Here is a 24,366-nt window from a genome sequence, read left to right as displayed (position 1 = left end):
AAACTCTTCTTCTTCTTCATACCCCACTGTTCACATCCACACCCTCTCTAGGTTCTCCCATTACATGTTCTGATGTGTTTCTTGTTTGTTTGTTTGTTTGTTTGTTTCATTTCCATACCACCTTTATCTCCCAGGGAGCTCAAGGTGGTCTGCATGGGTCTCCTGCTGCCCATTTCATCCTCACAATCACCCTGTGAGGCAGGTTAGGCTAAGAGATAATGACTGGTCAGCCAGTGAGCTTCAGGGTGGAGCAGGGTTTCGAACCCTGGTCAGTGTGGTGTAGTGGTTAAGAGCGGTGGACTCATAATTTGGTGAACCGGGTTCGATTCCCCACTCCTCCACATGCAGCTGCTGGGTGACCTTGGGCTAGTCACACTACTCTGAAGTCTCTCAGCCCCACTCACCTCACAGAGTGTTTGTTGTGGGGGAGGAAGGGAAAGGAGATTGTGAGCCGCTTTGAGAGCCTGCTTGCTTTAAAGGAACCAACCAGACAGGAGCCGCTTACACTCGTGTAAGTGGCTCCTCTCCTCTCCCTCTTTGCTCCTTTAAAGAAGCAGGCTCTCTCCTCCCCACTCAGTGGCTCTTCTCCCGCTTTGCTGTTTCAAAGCGAGCCACGGAGGAGGGAAGGAAGGGGAACCATGGATCCTCTGCTCACTGACTGCAGCAGATCCCCCCGCCATCCATAGGCATTCCCTCCATAACACGCACAGACATTTCCCCTTACTTTCTAGGAGGAAAAAAGTGAGTGTTATGGTGCAAAAAATACGGTATATTGGTTGGTCACTGCTGCTGACCTGAAGGCATGAAGGTCAGCAGATTAGAGGAGAGGCACTCCATCCCAGCCCGCCATACAGGCCTTTAAACTCCAGCATCAACACCTTAAATTGGCCCTGGTAGCAAACAGCCAGTCGCTGTAGATCCTTAAAGATCAGGGACACCTGTCAGCATCTTGGCTGCCACATCTTGCATTGCCTGCAGCTTCCGGGTCATCTTCCAGGGTGTGTTGCAGTCATCTGGCCAAGAGGTTACCAGAACCTGCCCTCCTGTGGTGGTTCTGCTCCAATATATCCCTCTTGGGGTGGCTGCTCTAGTGTTCGCCAGTGAGGAGAGAACAGAAGGAGGGGAGGGACCAGCGAGGCCGGGGTGGCATACGGGGGTGCATGTGGGCAGTTTGGATTCCTTTGCAGGTGAAGGTGAGGATCCCACTGAGTCGTCTGTCCTCCCTCCCTCTCTCTCCCCAGGCAAAGAGGATGTCGGCCTCGCTGAGCAGCCGGGCCATCGTCTCCCACGTCCTCGTGGCCCTCTTTGGGATGGGCTCCTGGGTCTCCGTGAACTCCCTGTGGGTGGAGCTCCCCGTCGTGGTGAAACTGCTGCCAGAAGGTGAGGAGCAGGGGCTGGGGGCTGGCTGGCCCCTCTGGCGGGAGGGAAGGGACCAGAGGGATCAGCCAAGCTCTTGAGGGGCAGGACAAAGAAGGAGGGCCTGGAGGGGTATGCCCAGACAATGCCACCTCTTTCCTGGCCTTGGGAGGGGCTTTGGTCTCCTGGCTGGGGAGACTCCACAGGCTGCAGCCCCTGCTGGGCTCTGGAAGCATATGGCAGGGCCCCACCCACTTCGGCTGGACCTGGAAGCTGACGTTCTGGGTGTCTCCTCTCCCCCTGTGGAAAAGTGGCCAGCTTCTCGCTTGCAGATGCTCAGAGGCACCAGAAACTGCTGTTACCATGCTTCTGAAAAGTCCAGAGTGAGGGGCCGGCCCCTCTCCGAGGCTGCCTCCATGCCAGCCATAAGACTTGGGACGGGTTTCTCCTCTTAAAGACATGCAAACAGTGTGTGTGTAAGAGACAAGACGATAGAAGCTTAGAAAACTATGCACGCCTGGAGAAAGTGGATAGAGAAAAGGTTTTCTCCCTTTTTCATGTAACTCGTGGGCATCCAAGGTAGCTGTCAGGGGACTGCCATCAGAACAGGGGAGGGAGGCAGGGGGGCCGCTGGGATACAGAGAGCCTCCAAAGCTCCTGAGGAGCAGTTCCTCTTCCAGTGGTGGGAAAAGCCACACCTCCAGTGGAGAAGAGAGGGAAGGGGCCAGCCAGGCAAGGAAAGGGCTTGAGGATGCTGCTGAGAACCCCCAGCGCCTCACCTCACCAGGCAGGCCAGGAGGGACGCACGCCACTTCCATCGCCCAGCTTGCACAGAGGAGTGAGACGCAAGGAGGGGAGGAGGAGACTTGGGGTGCCGAATATCTTGCATTGGGGGAGAAGCCGGAAGGAGTCACTCCCGGATTCTGCAAGTGACTGAGATGGACATGAACTTGGTAGATCTGCACTGTAAAGAGTTTGCACGATAAAACCTGTAAGCGCCAGGTCGGAGTCCTGCCTGGTTCCTCACGAGCAACCACCACCCGCACCTGACAGAAGCTGATAGTTGGGTGATTGAGGACAGATCCAAGTACTTTTTTATTCAGTGCATAAACTTGTGGAACTCCTTCCCACAGGAGGCAGTGGGGGCCACCAACCGATTTGGCTTTAGAAGACAATGAGACAAACTTGCGGAGGAGAGGGCGAAGGGGGGCTCCTCGCCAGGACGTCTCTGCTCTGCCCCCACAGTCGGAGGCAGTGATGCTTCTGAATCCCAAGGGCTGGAAAGCACAGGAGGGAGAGTTGCTCTTGCACCCAGGTCCTGGTTTCCCTTTGGGGCACCTGACTGGCCACTGTGATGCTGGTCTAGGTGGGTCACTGACCGCATCCAGCAGGCTCTTGAAGAGCTCCAGGGAGACGCTTGTCTTCCTGGTCCTTGGGGAGCGAGCGCTGAGGCCGAGGGACTTCAGACGTCTCCACGGCAGCCCCTCCTTCCTTCGCAAGCTGAGCCCAGCGATTGCAATGAAACGAGGCTGTTCTTTGCCGCCTTGCCTGGGGAAGGGAGGGGATTATGCTGCTTTCCTTTAGAAAACAAAGTAAGGCAGGGAGGCTCCCTGTGATAAGCCCTTCTTTGTGAGAACTCCTTGTTCTGGGCAGAAGCTGCCCTGCCTGGCGTCTGCGTGGAGGCATCACGCTTGCTCCCTCATGGGGGACGCAGGGCCTGGGAGACAAAGGAGGCCTTTCTTGCTCCCTTACTTTGCTCGACCCTTCGTGGCCGGGTCGGGGGACGTTCTGTAATTCCAGCAGAAAAGGAGAACGTTTCTCCACGTGTTGCTACAAATGTCCTGGCCTTGTGCTGCCTCCTTGAATGGCCGTGGTTGGGCTTCTGCGGAGTTCTAGCAGGGCAGGAGGCAAGAAGTGTGTCAGTTGATGAATGACTGGAGAGCAAGAGTTCAGCTGCTGCAGAGAGAGGATGCAATAGCCAAAGTCACCTAGTTTCTGAGCCGCCCAGAAAGTCCCTAATGGAGCTTCTTCTTCTTCTTCTTCTTCTTCTTCTTCTTCTTCTTCTTCTTCTTCCCAGGCTGGAACCTGCCTGCCTACCTGACCGTCCTGATTGCCCTGGGCAACGTGGGCCCCGTGAGCGTGACCCTGGCTCACCACTTTGCCCCCGGGCGGCTGAAGGAGCGCTGGCTGATCCACGGCATCCAGCTGCTGGCCGTGGTGGCGGCCTTCTTCCTGGCCTTCTTCTGGGACCGCATCGTGGTGGTGGCCGGTGAGCCCCACAGCCTGGCCTTCTTGGTGCTGGCCTTCCTGCTGGCCCTGGTGTGCTGCACCTCCAACGTCTCCTTCCTGCCCTTCATGTACCAGTTTCCCCAGCTCTACATCCGCACCTTCTTCATTGGGCAGGGCCTCAGCGCCCTCCTCCCTTGCGTGCTGGCCCTGGGCCAGGGCGTGGGCCAGCTGGAGTGCCGCAACGGCACCAACGGCACCCAGCCGCACTTTCTGGAGGAGAACTTCTCGGCCACCACCTACTTCTGGATGCTCCTGGCCCTGCTGGTCGTCTCCGCGCTGGCCTTTGCGGCTCTGGTGCTCTGGCACAGCCGCAGCGGCCCTGCGGAGGAGAAGAGCTCTTCCCAGGACAGCGTGAAGACGGAGGAGTCTTTCCCGCTGCAGTCCGAGAGCGTGCCCGCCTCCAAGCATGGCGCAGAGGATGCCGCGGCCGGAGAGCCCCCCAAGCAACCAGCTTCCGCCTTCTGGACGGCAAGAAACATTTACCTGCTGGTGCTGCTGGGGGTCTCCAACGCCCTGACCAACGGGGTCCTGCCTTCCGTGCAGAGCTACTCCTGCTTGCCTTACGGGAACATGGCCTATCACCTCTCCGTGGTGCTCAGCAACATTGCCAACCCCGTGGCCTGCTTCACCGCTATGTTCCTGCTGTGCAGGTGGGTGGGCAAAGGCTGGGCTGGGGGCTCCCCTTGGGACGGGGGCCGCTGTTTCTCATCCCTTGTCTCATGGCACAAGCACAAACACCCTAGCTACATTTTAAGAAGTGCTGGTACATCGTGAACTAATTTACTGTAATGCAGTTTTTCTGGTCTTAGAAGATACAAGAGAGATCCACTAGCTCTTCTGAACCAAACAGCATGTCCCCTTCATCTCCTCTTCTGAGCAAATCCCCCTCCCTCTTGCCAGTGCTGCTGAAGGCAGCCTTGGCTTCTGCACATACAGACATTCCTTAGAGGAGGAGTCCTGCTAAGGCCCTTTGGGGCAGCTGGTGTGATAACCCTGAACAGAACCCAGGTGTTGCAGGGGCGCTGATCAAGACGTGGACCAATTGTATCAACAATCCCAACACAGTTTTCTGGTTCAAATGATCCTCTCTCTCTCTCTCTCTCTCTCTCTCTCACACACACACACACACCCCACTTCCTGGTATGAGAGCTGCTAGAAGTTGCTTATCTGCATTATCTGGTCATGCTATACCGTGACTAGAGTTCTGCGTTGAGAAAAAGGCCCACAAGATTTCCCCACTTTGACCTGCACCACCTCTGGGATGAGGGATGGCTTGGGGCTGTGATGGGGGGGGGGGCTGCCCTGCAGTCCTGCTTCAAATGCCCACCTGCCCAAGGCTTCAGTTCGGCCCTGAAATGGGGGAATTGCTCCAAGTTAGAGGAAAACTCTTGGAGCAACTGGATGTTGCTCTTGGAGCACCACTGATGGTTTCTGTAGGGCGATGCTGCCCCACTGGACCACAAGGAGGCAGCATGTGGCCAGTGTTTCAGTGGGGAAAGGCTCTGGCGAGATTTCTCCTGACTGCAGGGGGAAATTTGGGGCGGGAGCGTGTGTCCCTTTCACCAACAAACGCCTGGAGACGGGGAGAGCGTAACTTGGTGCTTGAGTTCAAGCCCTCTTCTCTGCAGCAGCTCCAGATCTCAAGTGCTTCCCTGCTTCTCTGCCTCTTGCCAGGTCGTCCCTGGGCCTGGGCATCATCTCTGCCGTGGGGTGTGTGTTTGGAGCCTATCTGATGGTGCTGGCGGCCCTCAGCCCCTGCCCTCCCCTGGTGGGCAGCCCTGCAGGAGTAGCTCTGGTGGTGAGTATGGCTGAGCTGTTGGTCTCTGGGCACAGGGGGAGGCAGTGAGGAAGCTGGTCCTTCCCCCAAGGAGGAGGAGCTGCTGTTGCTGCTGTGGTTGCTGAGCCCTTCCTCTGGCCAGGAGCAGATCCTGCACGTTTTTCCGCAGGATCTGCTCCTGGCCAGGTCAGGCTGCAGTGGCCGCAGCGTTGCCCCCAGGGCGAGTCTCCCCCCGTTCACCAAAACGAGGGTGAGCTCCGATCCCCAAGTCACAACAGCCTTTTAGTCCCCCTGCGTCCTCCGCCTTCCCCTCCCCAGCTGTCCAGGTGTTGCTGTTTCAGCTGAGGGTTTCTTCTCTCCTTGGCAGGTGATCTCCTGGATCCTCTTCATGGGCCTCTTCTCCTACCTGAAGGTGGTGATTGGCAGCTTGCTGCACGAGGCCGGCCACGCCGCCCTGGTCTGGTGTGGCGCCATCATCCAGGCGGGCTCTCTGCTGGGGGCGCTTGTCATGTTCCCCCTCGCCAGCATCTACAAGCTCTTCTCGAGTGGGCAGGACTGTGTGGACAACTGCAGGCCGTGACACAAGGAGGAGCGGCAGGAGGCCATGCTTCTGAGGAGCCACCCTCTGCCGCCCCTCTCCAGGGCTGTCAGCACTTGGGGGGGGAGGACCTGGCTGCTCCTCCTGGCTCCCCTCCAGCACTGCCAGCTGAACCATCTCATGCTCTTGCCCCCCAGGAAGAGGAGAGAAACTGAGGGGCGAAGCGCACAGACCCCCCAGCCCACCTTGATTGGTCGCAGCCTCTCTCTCCTCTGCTCCCCACAGGTTAGTCAGAGCCATCTTGGGGCAACAGGTAGTTTGGAGAAGCTGCATGGCCACGTGCTTAGGAGCGAGGGGTGCTGCTGCAGACACAGAGGCCTTAACCACCATGCCTTAAGAACCAAGCTCTACCCACCCCCCTTGGGACCAAAGCGCTTCACCCCCCCTCCCCACACATACTGACTCTGCAGACCCCACCTGCCTCCCCCCTGTTGGTGACCAGGCCCCTTTAACTTCTCGGAAATGGTGTCCTCAGAGGAAACAACTGGCTGCCATGGGGGGCTGCATTGTGGAAGTGGGGAGAGGGAGGGGCGCCCCCCTGTGACGGGCGAATGGGGGGGGGGGAGTCAGGAATACTTTTATTTTTTAAGATGGGTTGACTACAGTTCCATTGGCTTTTAAAAACAAAACACCCACCCACCCCCTACCAGGAATAATTTAGGTAACCTGGACACATTTTATGTACAGTGGTGCCTCGCAAGACGAAAAGAATCCGTTCCGTGAGTCTCTTCGTCTAGCGGTTTTTTCGTCTTGCAAAGCAACCCTATTAGTGGATTAGCGCTATTAGTGGTTTAGTGGCTATTAGCGGCTATTAAAGGCTTAAGGGATTAGCGGATTAGCTGCTAAAAGGCTATTAGCAGCTTAGTGCCTTAGAAAAAGGGGGTGGGGAGCGAAAAAGAATCGCAAGACATTTTCATCTTGCGAAGCAAGCCCATAGAGAAATTCGTCCTGCGAAGTGCATTGAAAAACGGAAAACCCTTTCGTCTAGCGGGTTTTCCATCTTGCGAGGCATTCGTCTTGCGGGGCACCGCTGTACCTTGCATTCTGTCCAAAATCTGCACAATTGCTGCTGAGGTTTTACACTAAACCGGGGGTGGGGGTGTAGTGGCAAGAGTGTTGGACCTTGGCGTTTGTCCCCACTCAGCCCTGGAGCTCTTCCTGAGCGGCCTTGGAGTCAGTCCCTGCCTCTCAGCCTAGCCTACCTTCCAGGGTTGTTGTGAGGATAAAATGGGGAGCAGAATCCACACTACCTGGAGCTCCTTGGAAGAAAAGGGGCAAAACTGATGAAGCGGGAGGGACAGGTAAGAAAGGGCAGGCACTCTTGGGGGAAGCAGGGGAGAGAGTAGAACAAGTCAGGAAGGTCCCAGGGTGGGGAACTAGACTTTGCCGAAAGTGGCCCACCCTCAGAATTATGGAGCCTCTCCTCAGGCCTGTTCTATGTAAGTCTCAGCTAGAGGAGCTGGTCTTTTTCCATACTTCCCTGTGACACTAGAGGGGCAAGAACAGGGCAGACCAACATGCGGCCCTTGAGGCATTTTTTGTCCCCCGCCTGCAGCCTTTGTGCCGCCTCCCCAAAGCTGGGTAAGTGAGGCGCTGGGCTCTGGGAAGGCGGCCTGAGGGCTCCGACAGGGTCTGAGTGTCCTGCCACCTCCTTCCCAAAGCCTAGTTAGCGCTTTCCCAGCTTTGGGAAGGGTAAAAGGGCCCCTTGGTGGTTCTCGTCTCATGAGAGGGCCAAGAATGTGGCTGGACTCCTTGCGATAGCTGGGTGCAAAGCCGTTTAGAGCAGTATAAACCAGGGTCAGCACCTTGAATTGGGCTCCGTAGTGAATGAGCAGCCGGTGCAAACCTTTCAAGACCAGTGTTTTGTGATCTCTCACAGCTGTGCCAGTGAAGTCTCTCTGTTTTGCACCAGCTGCGGTCTCCGAAGAAAAGCAGGATGCAACTGGCTTTTAAGCAAAACGGCACTTGCAGTGCAATCTTGTACATGTCTTCTTGGAAGTAAGTCCCATTGCATTTGGTGGGGCTTACTCCCAGGAAAGAGGGTTTAGGATCGCTGCCTTGAACTGTATTGGTCGGCTAATTAACGCTGAGTAAGCCCTAGCCAGCCTGACAGCGGCTGTGGCGGGTTCTCCGTGGGGCTGCCCAGCATGGCGGTTTGGGAAGTTCACCTGGCTCAGAAAACGCCCGCAGCCAGTTCGTTAAACGGGGCTTCTCAACCTGGTGACTGTTTGCCAAGCCTTAGAAGATCTGCCCCGGCTTCTGGCCACAACTGAATGTGCTGGTTTATTTATTTATTTATTTCAACCGGAAGCCCTTAAATGCAGGAAGGGGCCCCCTCACTTTCTGGGGTCCTTCTTGGGGTTCCCCCTCTGGCTGGATGGAAGCCACTGCAGACGGGCCCCAGGCACACGCAGCCGCCAGTCTCTCTCAGGCATCCGTTAAACCTCCAGTCGCCAAGCCCTGGGCAGCATGGAACCTCGATTGTTCTTCCAAGGATCATACAGATGGCTAACTTGTTGTAATTGATTGTTTCGTTCATTGTAAGCTGCCTTTAGCGGGGCTGGGGACCAAAGACAATATATGTCTTTACTCTTATTTTTTTGTATTTTATTTGCGATATTTTTAGGATGTTCTAAAGCACTTAGAGATTTTTGGAAACCTGAAGCTTATATGTCTATTTTGTGTGTGATGCATTTCTTTTACGGATGTAATTTTACTGTTTTTCTTACGCTGCACACTACTGGAATATATTTTTTCCTTAATGCTGATGGGGTAAAAACTTTTGCAAAGAAAGTATAAATTGCCTAAATGAATAGTACATTTTAAATGAATAAAATGAATCAGAGACAGACTTTACCTGCTGGTTTGGCTTCAATTTATCATGTCCCACATAAAATGGAGAATACACATCTCAGGGTAGATAGGTGGATCTTCAGCATTTGCCAAAAGCTATATATTGATATATATATATCAGCCCTGAGTGCTCACTGGAAGGACAGATCGTGAAGCTGAGGCTCCAAGACTTTGGCCACCTCATGAGAAGAGAAGACTCCCTGGAAAAGACCCTGATGTTGGGAAAGATGGAGGGCACAAGGAGAAGGGGACGACAGAGGGCGAGGTGGTGGGACAGTGTTCTCGAAGCTACCAGCATGAGTTTGACCAAACTGCGGGAGGCAGTGGAAGACAGGAGTGCCTGGCGTGATCTGGTCCAGGGGTCACGAAGAGTCGGACACGACTAAATGATTAAAGAACAACAACAACATATATTGACGCATCTCTCTGGGGAGGGACTTACACAACTTGGGGGCTGCCACAGAGAAGGCCCTCTTAGGCTGCCACCACCCCGGACTTCTGTGGGAGCTGGAACTGTCAAGACAGCCCCTTCTGCTGATTTTTAATACCCAAAAGTGTCTGAAGGAGGCAGCTCTTTAGGTATTTGGGGCCCGAGTCATTTAGGGCTTTAAGCACGAGCTCCTTGAACTGGGCCCAGAAAGAAACTGGTAGCCAGTGGAGCTGTTTTGGAGGGGGGGAGTTCTGAAAGCATCCCAGCCAGTGATCTGGCTGCTGCAATTGAGACCAGCTGAACTTCCCCAGTCTGCCAGGACAGCCCTTTTGTCCTTCCTCCGTTGCGGACTCTGGCTGCAAACCACCACAGTTAGTGGTACCATCCCTTGAAGCCAATGGCCTTGATCATCTGCCACAGATTTGCAGTCCCTAAGCTTTAAGAGCACAGGGCAAACACTCCGGGGCAGCATTTTCCCAACTTCCTCCTGCCAGGGGAATGTTCAGCACCTGATGAAGGTGTTAACAGAGAAATCTGGGGGCTCCCTTGGACAAAAAACAAGGACACCAGCCAGGAATACCAGAGCAAAACAGCAGCCAGTCAGCTTGGTCTTTATTGAAGACTGTTGCAACAGGACTCCCACCTGTCACCAGGTGGAACAAGATGGGAGCCCCGAACAAAAGAGAACCCAAACTTTTATTAGCTGCTAATCCCCATGTTACACCCCCCCCAAAACTACATCACTCATACATCACGGTTACTGAAAGGGGAGGTCCGGGGGCTGTAATCTGAGCATCCTGGACCCTGCCCCTTGGTTCCCCTTGCCCTCCACCAAACACCCATCAAGTGTAACAAAAGAGATCTTTACATTTCCTTGTTTCCCAGCCAAGTTAATCACACCCTTTTGTCTTCCTCTGGGTTTATTATTTCTGGAATGGCTACCTGTCTGGCACTCAGGTATCCGGATGCCAGGGATTATCACTCAGGCAGAGGGGCTGCTGAGTAGCTGAGCTCACAGGTCTAGATGAATTTCTGAAGTTTTCCCTGTGAGCCAGTACAGAGATCCATTGATCAGTGAATTCTTACATTTGGTATTGTGCAGCAAAGGGCTTTTGAATAGATAGGAAGAAACTGTGATGAAGTGTTTTGTGGGGACAAGTGATTGTGCTGATTTTGGTAGTTGGCTTCATGTGCATGATATCTGCTGGAGGGGCAACACCCCCCCCCAACCTATACATAAATTCCTGCAACAGAGGGAAAGGAAGATGTCCCAGGTGAGAACCAGAAGGGATCACCTTTCACTGTGTGGGACAGGATCTACCTGTGAATGAGGACTTTGCATTCTTTCTACTGTGTTTAGATGATGGTGGTGGTGGTGATGATGATGATTCTAATGTACTAGGAAAAGTTTTAATACCATCTTATTTTTTTAAAAAAAAGGAACGTCCAGCACCGAACTGGTTAGCAGGACCCAGTGATGCTCTGCTCTGCCAGAGATACTCCTTTTCACTCCACCCTGATTTTCCTGAGGCTGTGGAGCTCTGGAAAGCCTTTGTGCCAAACAGACCCCCCTCTGTCTTAGGCCGCAGGAAGAGGGGTGGGGAGCTGCGTCACGGACCAACTCGGGACCAGAGGGCAACCCAGGGCTCGTGAAAGCAGGCGTCCTCTTGCGAGCTCTGTGGAGTGCCTCTGGGCCAACAAACGCCCTCCCTGCAAGGGTGACCCACCAGGGAGGTGTTTACCGCTAAGGCAGGGCTGGAGCGTGGCCACTGCCCTGGTGCTGTTGTGTCTTCTGCTGCAAATCCACACCATGATCAACTCCCATCCGGAAACCAATGTCCCCACTGTGGAAGGACGTGTGGATCCAGAACTGGCCTCCACAGTCAGGGACTCATCGTTAAAACTGTGTTTATGGAAGACCATCTTACTCGGCTACAAAGGAAAGAAGAAGGCATGCCTAAGAGCATCATCAGAGCCCTGCTGGATCAGGCCAATGGCCCATCTAGTCCAGCACCCTGTTCTCACAATGGCTGAATGAGCGGTTGCCTGTGGGAAACCTGCAAGCTCAGCATTCAAGCACAAGAGCAACTCTCCCCTCCTGTGGTTTCCAAGAAGTGGTATTCTGAACCATCTCTGCCTCCAACGGACTGCTACCCAGTGTGGCCAGTAGCCACGTACAGTCTCACCCTCCATGAATTTGTCTAACCCCCTTTTGAAGCCTGTGGCAGGGAGTTCCATAGTCGAATCATGCGCTGCCCTGAATATTCCCGCATTCAGCTTCCTGGGATGTCAGGAGAAAGGGAAGGGAGCTTCTCCCTGTCCGCTGCCCCCGGGCCAGGCACGCTTTCTAACCTCCTGCCTCTTCTCCAAGCCAAGGAGCCCCAAAGGCTTTCCCTGCCCGCCACGCCCCCTGGGAAGACAGGGTGGGACATCTGCAAGCTGACAGATGTGACAGATCTGTGGTGGGAAGAAGGAAGCCCATCATGTGTTCCTTCTGCTCAGCTCCGCTCGGCTCAGTGGCGCAGGCAGCCCCAGGGGCCAGGAGGAGAAGGAGGAGGAGGAGGAGCCTCCCTTGAGCAGGTAGGAGGTCAGCCTGGGGGGCGCTGGGGGGGTCTGGAAGGGCACGGCAGGTGATAGCAGTGAGGGGAGGGAGAGACTGGGTAAATGCGGGGGCAATCTGGCAGCCTCTCTGCCCCTTCTTTTTGGGAGGGTTGTTTTAAACCGCTCCTCACCTGCCAGAGAGCCTTTCCACCTTTTCCTCCTCCAGCCCCCCAGAAGTTAAATTTCTACAAAATGCAGTTTCGTAATGTTCCCTTCTTTAGCCATTCCCTGTAATGATTGATTCGGCATTCTTGAGTCAGGAGCTGGGGAAAAGGTTATGGATAGTTTACTTAGACTCCCGGCTTCAGAAGGCAAGCGCAAGAAACAGATGGAGCCAGGATGGCACCTTCCCTGAACCACAGAATTGCAGAGTTGGAAGCCCCCCCCCCCCCGGCAGGGTCATCTAGCCCAACCCCTTCTGATCGGCAAGTCCTAGGCTCTGTGGTTTAACCCACAGCGCCACCCGCGTCCCTGTTGCTCTTTGTTGTTGTTGTTGTTTAGTCATTTAGTCATGTCTGCCTCTTCGTGACCCCCTGGACCAGAGCACGCCAGGCCCTCCTGTCTTCCACTGCCTCCCGCAGTTTGGTCAGGCTCATGCTGGTTGCTTCAAGAACACTGTCCCACCATCTCGTCCTCTGTCATCCCCTTCTCCTTGTGCCCTCCATCTTTCCCAACATCAGGGTCTTTTCCAGGGAGTCTTCTCTTCTCATGAGGTGGCCAAAGTCTTGGAGCCTCAGCTTCAGGATCTGTCCTTCCAGTGAGCACTCAGGGCTGATTTCCTTCAGAATGGAGAGGTTGGATCTTCTTGCAGTCCATGGGACTCTCAAGAGTCTCCTCCAGCACCAGAATTCAAAAGCATAAATTCTGTTGCTCTTTAGCCACACCTTAATTCCCAGGCGGAGGGGTGCTGGGTCTTAACCTGACCGCAATTTCCCTGCCTGGAGGAATCATGGGCTCCCCCGACCACCAGATGGGGTTGGGGCCCTCAGCTGTCACTCACTGCAAGGGGGAAATAATCTCTGCCATTCCCCACCAGCACTTTGCTGTGTGTGTGTGTTTTTGTGTCTACATCTGTTTTCATAGAATCTTAGTTGGAAGGGACACCAAAGGCCATCTAGTCCCACCCCCTGCGATGCAGGTATCTCATTTCTCTGTTCATTTTTCTGTCACAGTTGTGAGGAAGCTATTGAGAAAAATTGAAATTGAAAATTCAAAACAAAACGCTTCAGTGGTGCAATTTAACTCCCCATCCATCCCTGAAGGCAATGGGCTTGCCTTTCATTAGGGAAACAGACCAAGGCTGCTAAGGGGTCTAATCTATGCAGACAGTAATGCCTGGGACTGGGCCGGGGGGGGGGCAAATGGCATCTTCTACCTTTTAAAGAAAGTAAGGTAAGAAGACAGTGGAAGACAGGAGTGCCTGGCGTGGTCCAGGGGGTCACGAAGAGTTGGACACCACTAAACAACAAGGTAAGAAAGAAGAAATAGAAAAGGTGAGAGCAGCAGCAGCGGCACTTCTTAATATCCAAGAAACTAGGAGGCGGCTCCTGGAGCATCAACAATTGTTATGGTCCGTGTTGAATCCACTCGTGTATGCAGTCTGTAGTGTAGTTGATGGCTTTCTGTCATCAGGGCCATCAGGGTTGGCATAGCAACTGGGCAGGGCTCTTGTGGATGTGCTCCTATGCTCAAGGGATTATGGTGGCCTGTATATCAAACCTTCCCCATTTTGTAGTTCTTCCTTCATGGAGTAAAATAAAAGTGGAACAGTGCAAATCTGATGTATGGTTGATTTTCTATGAATTTATAACACAAGTGTAGCGTATGTAGTGTGTGGGTGTGTGTGAAGTCTGTACATACTGAATGATGGGGGGGGGTTTCCTGCTACAAGAACTACTTCATTTTATAACACAACTAAACAACACAAACATAAAAACAATACAAACAAATTCTTGTCTTATCCTTATTTTTTTCTAAACATTGCTAGGTGAGCTTCCCCAAGTCCCCCCCCCATCTGATTTTCATCCCACCCGCAAATCCTACCTATGTTTCCTCCTCCCCCAAGGTTTCCCCCTAGCTCCAGATTGCAGCAGCCCCCCTTTTGCAGAGTGCAACAATTCTGCTCTTTGGGAGGGGCAGTTTAAAATGAGGCCCCGATGTGGAAAAAGTGGCAGGACTTTGCCCCTTCTTGGCCAAGTCCAAAGACTGTGTCTGCAAGAGGAGGAGGAAGAGACGGCTGCCTGAGAGCTCAATGGAGAGGAGGGTAAAGCCTAATTCTGCCAGGCTCCGCAAGCCCAGTGCCCCTTCGCCCTTTAGCCTGTGGCCGACCCAGAACAGGGAGAGTCCTGGCCAAGAGCAGGAGAGATGGGAGGCATGGAGATTGTCCCTGGACATAACCAGTCTCCGAAACTCGCTTCAGTGCACATTTCAACATGCATCTCCCTAATTCACGTTTTTCAAACATTAAGGGAATCAAAACACATCTAGCATCCAAAATCTGCATTTCTGTGAGTTTTGCAGTGCACTTCACCAGCCACATAATACGAGCAAAAATGAATATATTGGGGAGAAGTGTCGCTAAGTACATACATGCTAGTGAAAGCAGCATAATTTTAGGGGAAATTGTGTAATTTGGGCAATGTTGCATACTAATCTGCCCATTAGGAGAAATTTCTACTAGAAAGCTGGTGAATTTTCATGAGGACCATAGCTGTCAACCTTCCCTTTTTTTGCGGGAAATTCCCTTATTCCAGCGCCGTTTCCCACTGCTATCCCGGATTGTTAGATATCCCGTAGACTGTCCGTAGACAGGGGAGGCTGCTGATCCCTTATTTTCGAGGCTGCTGATCCCTTGTTTTCAAATCTGAAAATTGAAAGCTATGATGATGACCTTTTAATGAAATTGAAAACTAATGTGGAAATGTGGAGACCAGAACTTGAGGGTGGAAAAGCGAGAAACCGAGAGAAACTGAAGTTGGCAGATTTGCCTCTCCCTGCCCCCCAGCAACACCTTGGGGGATTTGCTCCCCAGATCCTGAAAGGATTCTTTCTGCTGGAGGAGACAGACTGGTGGATTCTGCCAGGGTAGCAGCAGGAGCAAGCCTGACCCGCAGACACTCTCTGCATAATATCTTCTTGGCATGACATCACAGGGAGATTCACCTGCAGCACAGGCTGCCTCAAGGCAAGGCTCCTCCGGCACGTCTTGACACCCCGGCTTTGTGTCACCCAAAAGGAGAGCCTGAGAAAAAAGCAGGCGGACGAGTCAGACCAACAGAAGAGGTGCAAACAGCAGCAAAAAGGATATCAGGACCGTCAGTGATCACAAGCCCACCACGAGTCAGCTGTGTGATGCTGGAGGGAGGGAAAACTCAGGGGAGAATCGTCTTGTGGGGTAGACCCAGGAGAGGCCTGCTGTTGCCCTCAGCTCCTGCCTGGGGGCTTCCCCTAGAGCAGGGATCGTCACCCTGTTCAGACCCACTTTTAACCCAAACATTCACTGGGGAGCTGCTTCTTAATCCTAATCTGCATGGTGGCCGTGCTCCTGTTGTGACCCAGCTTGAGTTTGGCCTCCACATACTAGTGGGTCCCGACCCACAGTGACATGGGGGGTGTCTCATTCTCTGCTGGGAGGGGAGAGGGTCCTAGCCAGATGGGCCCCCTTTGGCCTGATCCAGCTGCTGCAGCTGGGCTTCTCTGACGCTCCCCAAGGCCATTTCCAGACCCATTTATCTGGATTTGTTCAATGTGGCTGGTGGTCTGATTTATTAGCAGGGAGTTGAGCTGGCCTTGGCACAAGCAAGGGGGCATTTTCCTGTTCCTTTGTTGCGTAAAAGCGCCAAAGGAACTTTAACCATGCAACCAGATTCAGCTGAGATGGACTTGAATCCCAACCCAGACTAGTGGCAGTTTGCAAGGACCACAAATATTTGAAACCCTTTGCCTGAAAGGCTCCCGGAAGCAGCAGCACCCCAACACCTGCAACTGTTAAGCCTGCAGCCCAAACCCACCTCTCAAAAATGGAGGCGGATGGGCAGAGGGAGTCACCTGATGGCATTCACTCAGACCCCAGGGAATCTCAGGGCATTAACCACATTAACCATGCAGTTAACCTGTGGAACTCCCTGCCACAGGAGGCAGTGATGGCCAGCAATTTGAATGGCTTAAAAAGAGGATAAGACAAATTCATGGAGGAGGAGAAATTTACTGATGGCTCCTAGTCAGGATGGCTCTGCTGTGCCTCCACAGGCTTCCTTTGGGGGCATCTGTTGGCCCCCGTGAGAACCAGGTGGGCCCCTGGCCTGATCCATCAGCCTCTCCTTATGCTCCCCCCCCCCCAATTATTATTTTTAAATTCATTTTATAACATAACTAAACAACACAAACAGAAAAAAACACACAATACAAACAAATTCTTGTCTTATTTTTTCTAAACATTGTTAGGTGAGCTTCCCCAAGTCCCCCCATCTGATGTCATTTTACCTCATCTTTAGCAGTTTACATATAATTTTTAACCATTTTTTTATCACACTTAATTTTACCATAAAAATCTTCACATTTTATCACTTACAAATAATACTATTTTAAAATACACTATCTTCTGCTTCTAACCCTACAGCCTATATCCACTTCCAAAGCTATTCTAAGATTTAAATATTAACATATTTTTTCAAATATCCTTTAAACTTCTTCCAATCTTCTTCCACCGTCTCTCCTCTGGTCTCGGAGTCTCCCCGTCAGTTCGGCAAGTTCCATATAGTCCATCATCTTCATCTGCCATTCTTCGATAGTTGGTAAATCTTGTTTCTTCCAATTCTTTGCTAATAATATTCTCACAGCTGTTGTGGCATACAGAAAAAAAGTAACACCCTTTTTGGGGATTTCACCCCCCACTATACCAAGAAAAAGGCTTCTGGTTTCTTAATAAATGTGTTTTTCAACACTTTTTCAGTTCATTTTAAATCCTTTCCCAGAAGTCTTTTACCTTGGGGCGCGTCCACCACATGTGGTAAAAGGTTCCTTCTTTTTCCTTACATTCCCAGCATTTATTATCATGAGTATGATACATTTTTGCTAATTTCACTGGTGTTAAGTACCATCTGTCCTTATGCTCTTCTTAATCCGCTGCCTCCTTTTCCTCTTCCAGAAGCGGCCAGCAGCCGCCAACCCGCCCCCCTTGACCCTCCCGCCACAGCGATGAGCTTGGTGGTGCACGCCCTGGTCTGCCTGCTGGGTACCGGCTCTTGGGTGGCCATCAACGGCATGTGGGTGGAGCTGCCCCTCATCGTGCCCAGCGCCCCGGAGGGCTGGTTCCTGCCGTCCTGCCTGACCGTCATCACCCAGCTGGCCAACGTGGGGCCCCTGGCCGTCACCCTGGCGCACCGATTCCTCCCGGGACGTCTCAGCGAAGTGGGGGTCATCTACGCCATCCTCTCCCTCGGCTCCCTGGCCTGCCTGCTGCTGGCCTTCTTCTGGGGGGAGACCAGCGTGGTGGGCGGCTCCACCCGGAGCGTGGCCCTGCTCAGCCTCTTCTTCCTCCTGGCCCTGGTGGACTGCACCTCCTCCGTCACCTTCCTGCCCTACATGCAGAGGCTGCGGGCGCCCTACCTCAGCACCTACTTCGTGGGCGAGGGGCTGAGCGGCCTCCTGCCAGGGCTGGTGGCGCTGGGCCAGGGGGTGGGCACGCTCCGCTGCGTCAACGGGAGCCAGCAGGGCAACAGCACGGGCCTTCGGGCAGAGTACCAGCCGGCCCGCTTCTCCGCCACCGCCTTCTTCCTCTTCCTCTGTGCCATGACGGCCTCCTGCCTGGCTTCCTTCGTCCTCCTCAACCACCTGCCAGCCGCCAGGCGGGAGCAGGCCAAGGAAAAGTACCGGGTGCGAGTCCAGATGGAGGTGGCGGGCGGCGGGCGGGCCACGGTGGAGGAGCGGCCCAGGCTCAGCGACCCCGCGGGCAGCCTCTTCGGATCCGGAACCTACTCCTGGCCCCAGGTAGCCTACATCTTTGGGCTGCTGGGCTGGGTGAACGCCCTGACCAACGGCGTCCTCCCTGCGGTGCAGTCCTACTCCTGCCTGCCCTATGGAAACACCACCTACCACCTCTCTGCCACGCTGGCTGCCTTGGCCAACCCCCTGGCCTGCCTCCTGGGGATGTACCTGCCCAGCAGGTGAGTGGGCTGCCGGGAAGGGGGCAGAAGGCACACACAGGGCCCTTGGCTGGGGTCAGTTCACAATATGTGCAGACAGTCTCAGGGCTTGCGCTGTCAATGGAGTGGCGTGGGGCAGACCTCCGGGATTTCCTAGAATTGGAAGGGACCCCAGGAGTCCTCTACCTGTAGTCCAACCCCCTTCAGTGCAGGAATTGCAGCCAAAGAATCCCTAATCCAGAAGCCACCCAACTTCTGCAACAAAGGAGAACTCCGCCACCTTCTGAGGGAGTCCGTTCCACTGTATAATAATAATAATAATAATAATAATAATAATAATTAATAATAATTTATTTATACCCCACCCATTTGCCTGGGCTTCCCCAGCCACTCTGGGTAGCTTCCAACACAATATTAAAATACAGTAATGCCTCAAACATTAAAAGCTTCCCTAAACAGGGCTGCCTTCAGATGTTCTCTAAAAGTCTGGTAGTTGTTTTTCTCTTTGACATCTGGTGGGAGGGCATTCCACAGGGAGGGTGCCACCACCGAGAAGGCCCTCTACCTGGTTCCCTGTAACTTCTCTTCTCACAATGAGAAGGCCCTCGGCGCTGGACCTCAGTGTCTGGGCAGAACGATGGGGATGGAGACGCTCCTTCAGGGATACAGGACCAAGGCTGTTTAGGGCTTTCAAGGTCAGCACCAACAGTTTGAATTGGGCTCGGAAACGTATTGGGTTTCTTATGGTCAGAAAGTTCTTCCTGACATTTAGTCAGAATCTCCTCCCTTGTGATTTGAGTGCGTTGGTTCAGGTCCTCTCCTCTGGAGCAGCAGAAAACAAGCTGGCCCCATCTGCTGAGTGGCAGCCCTGTAGAAGTTTGAAGGTGGCTCTCAGGTCACCTCTCTCGCCCTTCCGTCTTCTCTTCATGCCCTTTGCATGCCCCCTTGGGGTCTGTGGGGACGGAAGACGGTTTTCAACAAGAAACGTAACCAGTAACGAAGCTGGCCCATCAAGGGTGGCTGGCATTAAGGCAGCCTGCCCAGCTTGGCTCCAGCACCAAATCCCTCAATCATCCCGATTTGAGCAGGACATTCTGGAAATACAGAAGCCATCCCAGGTCCCAAATGGACCTCAGGATGTCCTATTTTTTGGTCCCATGTTCTCGTGGGAGCCGGCTGACTCATGCAAGAGCATGAGACCAAAAAACGATCACCTCTGTTTTGATCAGAGGGGGGTTGGAGGGAATGCAGCACCCCAGCAGAGGTGCCGCTGAACCTGGAGAGGGCAGGAAGCCCTGGTGTTAAGCCTGGCGGCCTCCACCAGACCAGGGGTGTTGGGAGGGTCCTGAGCTGGGATCCTGAGCCATTTCTCTCCCCCCCCCCCCCAGATCCTTGATGCTCATGGGAGTCTTGTCCCTTGCGGGATCCCTCTTTGCTTGCTACATCATGGCCATGGCGGTGCTCAGCCCTTGCCCTCTCCTGCTGCATGGATCCCATGGAGTCGTCCTCATTGTAAGTATGAGTGGGGGGGGCAGGATAAGGCCCTTGCACCCTTCCTCCCACTTCAGCTTCCTCAGGCACCCGGAGGCAATGCCTTCCACCACCGTCTCCCAAATCGGATGCCAAGCTGCCTCACCGTGGAATACACACACACACACACACACACACACACACACCAGAAGTCAGGCCTGCCCCACCAGTCCAGCATCAGCAAGCAAGCAAGTACAGGAGGGGCCAGGAAAGTGGGCAGGGGGAGAGAAACCCCCACCTCTTGTTTATTATGGGACATCTAAACAGATGTAAGGGGACGCGGGTGGCGCTGTGGTCTAAACCACAGAGCCTAGGACTTGCCGATCAGAAGGTCAGCGGTTCGAATCCCCGTGACGGGGTGAGCTCCCGTTGCTCGGTCCCTGCTCCTGACAACCTAGCAGTTCGAAAGCACGTCAAAGTGCAAGGAGATAAATAGGTACCACTCCGGCGGGAAGGTAAACGGCATTTCCGTGCGCTGCTCTGGTTCGCCAGAAACGGCTTAGCCATGCTGGCCACATGACCCGGAAGCTGTCTGCAGACAAACGGCGGCTCCCTCGGCCTACAGAGTGATATGAGCGCACAACCCCAGAGTCGTCCGCGACTGGACCTAATGGTCAGGGGTCCCTTTACCTTTAAACAGATGTAACTATATTTATATAGCTATATCCTTCTTTTCTTTCACTTTCAGGACAGCTCACAGAAACAGAGCAATAAGAATGATAAAACCAACATACAGTGGGATCTTGGTTCTCAAACTTAATCCGTTCTGGACGTCTGTTCCAAAACCAAAGCGTTCCAAAACCAAGGCACACTTTCCCATAGAAAGTAATGCAAAACAGATTAATCCATTCCAGGCTGTTAAAAACAACCCCTAAAACAGCAATTTAACATGGATTTTACTATCTAACGAGACCATTGATCCATAAAATGAAAGCAATAAACAATGTACTGCAGTCACACAATCAATCAATCAGTAGCTGAACTGGGTTCCACACAGTCACAAGAACAAAAAAAACAGAGCCACAAAAACACAAAATAACGAGCAAAAACAGACAGACTCAAAACGGAAGTATAACACTCAAAACGGAGCATGTTCAGCTTCTGAAAAAAGTTCATAAACACTTCCTTCCGGGTTTGCAGTGTTTGGGTTCCAATTTGTTTGAGTACCAAGGTACCACTGTATTAAGGAAAATATTTTAGCCGCCTGAACCGGCAGAAGGCATAGGTTGGCAGACATATCTAATGGGCTCCCATTTAACTCAGTATTGCCTGCATGAACTGACAGCAGTGAATCTCAGGGGTCTCCGTCAGGGAGCCCTTGTTAAGCGAGGAAGCAGCAGGATCAGTGGTGATCCAGGTGAGGCTTTAAGAGTCCAGGAGGGCGAAGAGGTCCTCACCTGAGAGTCCAGGGTGTCACAACCAAAAAGGCCCTCCCTCCAGGCACTACCAGGCACATGACCTCATTGGGTGAGGGGCACCCAGGGAAAGACCCCTGGCAGCTGCTTTGGAGGCGGGCAGCTTCATGTGAGAAAAGGCAGCGCTTGATATCATGGCCTCCGAACAGAGGCTAGTATCCTCTTCTCCCCAGTGTGGACTGCAGAGCCCCTACGGATCAATCATGCGCAAGATCTAACACCTGAAGGTGGCCGAATGTCAGGGTGCTTCAATGAACCTGCATTTGGTGGCCTTGAGACCCTGTGCCTTCACCCACTGCTCATCGATAGGGCAGCCAGGGGCCCTTGGCCACCCCCTGCTGACGCTTGGCTTCCTTTGCAGATCCTGTGCTGGGTGCTCTTCGTCGGCCTTCTCTCCTACGTCAAGCTGATGATCGGGGTGGTCTTGCGGGATGAGGGGCACAGCGCCCTGGTCTGGTGCGGGGCGATGGTGCAGCTGGGCTCCATGGTGGGGGCCCTCCTCATGTTCCCCTTGGTCAACGTCTACAACCTCTTCCACTCCGGAGACCCTTGCAACACCAGCTGCCCTGACTAGAGGGGTCTCAGAGGCCCACGACTTTGCGAGCCAAGGATGGCCGCGCAACCTCAACAACTTGGAATCCTGTGCCACGAACCCTACGCAGCTGCATCAGATCGGGTGGACCTGAGACACAGAGCTTGGGACCTGGGGAGATGCTACAACTGCACCCACCCCCATGATGGTTGCCGTGGCTGTGTGGAAATGTGCTTGCGCAAGTGTCACGGGCACAGGTGGTGCAACGTTTGCATGGCAAATGGCATCAAGATCTGCCCCTGCTGAGCCAACTCATGTGCAAGAGCAGGCGGACCAGCCCAGCTCAAAGCAGCGAAATGAAGAAGGTCTCCCCTGGGCAGATGGACCAGCTGCTGCTGCCTCCTTCTAGTCCAGGGAGGCCACTTTCCTTGCCCTGACACCAGACAGGACATGGGGACCAAGCATTCCTGAACTACAGGTCGTCTCTATCGCTTGCGCAAAGCTGTGAATTACATTTTCACTGTGTTTTCTTTTTCCAACTTGTTGGAGGCTCTGCTGTTCTAACATACCACTCGGATTGAAAATGACTAAGCCCCCATCTGCAAAAGCTCACCCCCAAACCCTTAGGGTCCAATGTGGGTTCAGATAACTCATTGCCTTGTTTGCATGTCATGGGCAGCCCCACGTGATGGTTTAGCATCAAGGCACCTTTCTGGGCTGTCTATTTCCTCCTCACTCACACTAGGAGGAAACAAACCACAGTCCCTGGGATGGCCTTACGCTTGGATTGGGAACTGTCCTTTGTTTTGCTCCAGCAAACCACAGTCTGCAACGCTACGGATTCTGGTTTGTTTGGAAAGAAACATGCTGGTCACGCTAAGCCAGAGGTGGTGGTTGGTTGCATGAACCAGGGAGAGCAAAAGGAGTGGGATTAATTTATGCACACTAAGCAAAGGTTTCTGGCAGGGGTGGGGAACCTGTGTTGCCCCCCTTATATTGTTGGACTCCCATCAGCCTCAGTAGACATGGCCAATGGTCGGGGGGGGGAGTGCTGGTCCAGCAACATCTGGAGGGTACAATGTGTGGAGATGGGCTTCTCAGTGCCTCTGTTGGCAAAGCAGCAACTTCTCCAACTGCTCAGAATCCCGAAGCTATTATTCCCCCTCCCCTTTTAATTTCCAAGGCATTGCAGATGCTGCTTTGAAACAAATCGACATCACGATTTGTTGCCAGAGCAGAAGGCTGGCAGTTTAGACAAGGTGTCCCAGTGCTGCCGTTTTCATACCAAAGGCAAGTTGTTTTTCTTATCCATCTTAACTGATGGTTCTATTTCTTCTCCCCACTGTTCAGCATACACACCCCTTGGCGCTATGATCACATCCATAACCATTTCTCTATTATTTCTAATAGTAGTAATAATAATCCTCCTATATGTTAGGAGGGAGCAAAACAGGATCCGGCTGAATCTCATAACCTCAGAGCCATGACCTGGTGCCACTCAAAATAGTCCTATGCTTAACAATTGAAACTGATTTGTAAAAATGTTACATGGGGGGGGGGGGAATACGAGAGAGAGACATTACACACACTTTTGTAAATCAACAAAATCTTCAATTAATAATAATAATAATAATAATAATAATAATAATAATAATAATAATGTCCTGTGCTACCAACATGGCAGGAGTGCCTGGTGTTCTCTGGTCCAGGGGGTCACGAAGAGTCAGACACGAGTAAACGACTAAACAACAACCACCACCAACACAGTGTCAATCCAACCAACTCCCAGGGACTTACACCATGCACATGAAGAAAAACATACCCCTTTCCTGGAAAATACAACTCATGGGGTAGCAAAAGAGATTCCCTGTGCTCAGGGCCGGATTGAGGTTTGATGAGGCCCTAAGCTACTGAAGATGAAGGGCTCCTTTATATGGCCAGCTGTCCTTTGTCAACAACAAATTGTTGCTGTTTTTTGTGTTCTGCAGGCTAGCAGGTAGGCCCCATTACTTACATCATAAGAGCCTACACAACACAAAACACTGTTGCTGTATGTAGCTTTTATTTTATTTGTTTTATATTTTGGAAATGTACATCCAGGTTTTTTCCCTTTCATTTTTTTTGGGGGGGGGGGGCAAGAGAGTAGGACCCTAAGCTATAGCTTGTTTAGCTTATACATAAATCTGGCACTGCCTGTGTTGTATTTAGCAGAAGCTTCAGATCGAAAGAGATCTGAAATTCAATTTCCTCCAGAAATGTAGAGCCCAGCCACGATCTGCAGTGCCGCACGGAGCTCCCAGGGGGCAGCAGAACCCCCCAAAAAGACACAGCCAGGCACCCAGAAAGATGTGCGGGGGGGCACATTCCAGGCAGCAGGACTCAAGAGAGAAGGGCTGGCAAGAGCGCTGAGTGTGCCCATTGTCCTGTGTGGGCTGTGCCACCCGCCCTCCAGAAATGACCCCCCTCATGTCTTCCATAATCACTGGAATTAAAAGGGGGGGGGACTGGGAGGCACAGCCTCCTTCTGCCTCTCAGTGGCAGCAGCTCACAGGTGGTTGGGTTTAATTTCACGCTGTAAAACCTCCACCTGAGGACCAGCGCTCTCACCTGGCGACACCAGCAGATCCAAGCGCAGCAAGAGCGCTCACTTCACAGGAAGCTGTGCAAAGGGACTGCGCTAGTTTCCTGAGAGCCTGAATTCGCACAAGGACAACACAAAGTCTTGGGCACTTTGAAAACTTCCAAGTCCTCTCTGGCATAATGACGGAAGCAGGGAGTGGGCCGTGGTCCACAAACGCTGCCGCCACCGTATGTGTTAGCCTTCAAGGTCTTCATCATTGCT

The 24,366-nt window shown here is 53.0% G+C and overlaps 1 protein-coding gene across 1 annotated transcript in view; it reads left to right on the top strand.

The window, feature by feature from the left end:
• Positions 1–21,847, top strand: part of SLC52A2 (solute carrier family 52 member 2) — a 29,152-nt gene extending 7,305 nt beyond the window's left edge. The window contains exons 5-12 of the mRNA XM_083450302.1: positions 1,242–1,380; positions 3,434–4,295; positions 5,320–5,443; positions 5,790–5,998; positions 7,576–7,601; positions 17,051–18,068; positions 19,436–19,559; positions 21,354–21,847. Of these exons, the coding sequence (XP_083306428.1) occupies positions 1,251–1,380; positions 3,434–4,295; positions 5,320–5,443; positions 5,790–5,998; positions 7,576–7,601; positions 17,051–18,068; positions 19,436–19,559; positions 21,354–21,566 (2,706 nt within the window). The 5' untranslated portion in view covers positions 1,242–1,250 and the 3' untranslated portion in view covers positions 21,567–21,847. The remainder of the gene's footprint in view (positions 1–1,241; positions 1,381–3,433; positions 4,296–5,319; positions 5,444–5,789; positions 5,999–7,575; positions 7,602–17,050; positions 18,069–19,435; positions 19,560–21,353) is intronic.
• The last annotated feature ends 2,519 nt before the right edge of the window (positions 21,848–24,366 follow it).

Source organism: Podarcis tiliguerta, assembly GCF_965153285.1.
Source record: "Podarcis tiliguerta genome assembly, chromosome: 7".
NCBI lineage: Eukaryota > Metazoa > Chordata > Lepidosauria > Squamata > Lacertidae > Podarcis > Podarcis tiliguerta.
Note: the sequence above shows the minus strand (reverse complement) of the source record. Positions and strands in the feature narration are given on the sequence as shown.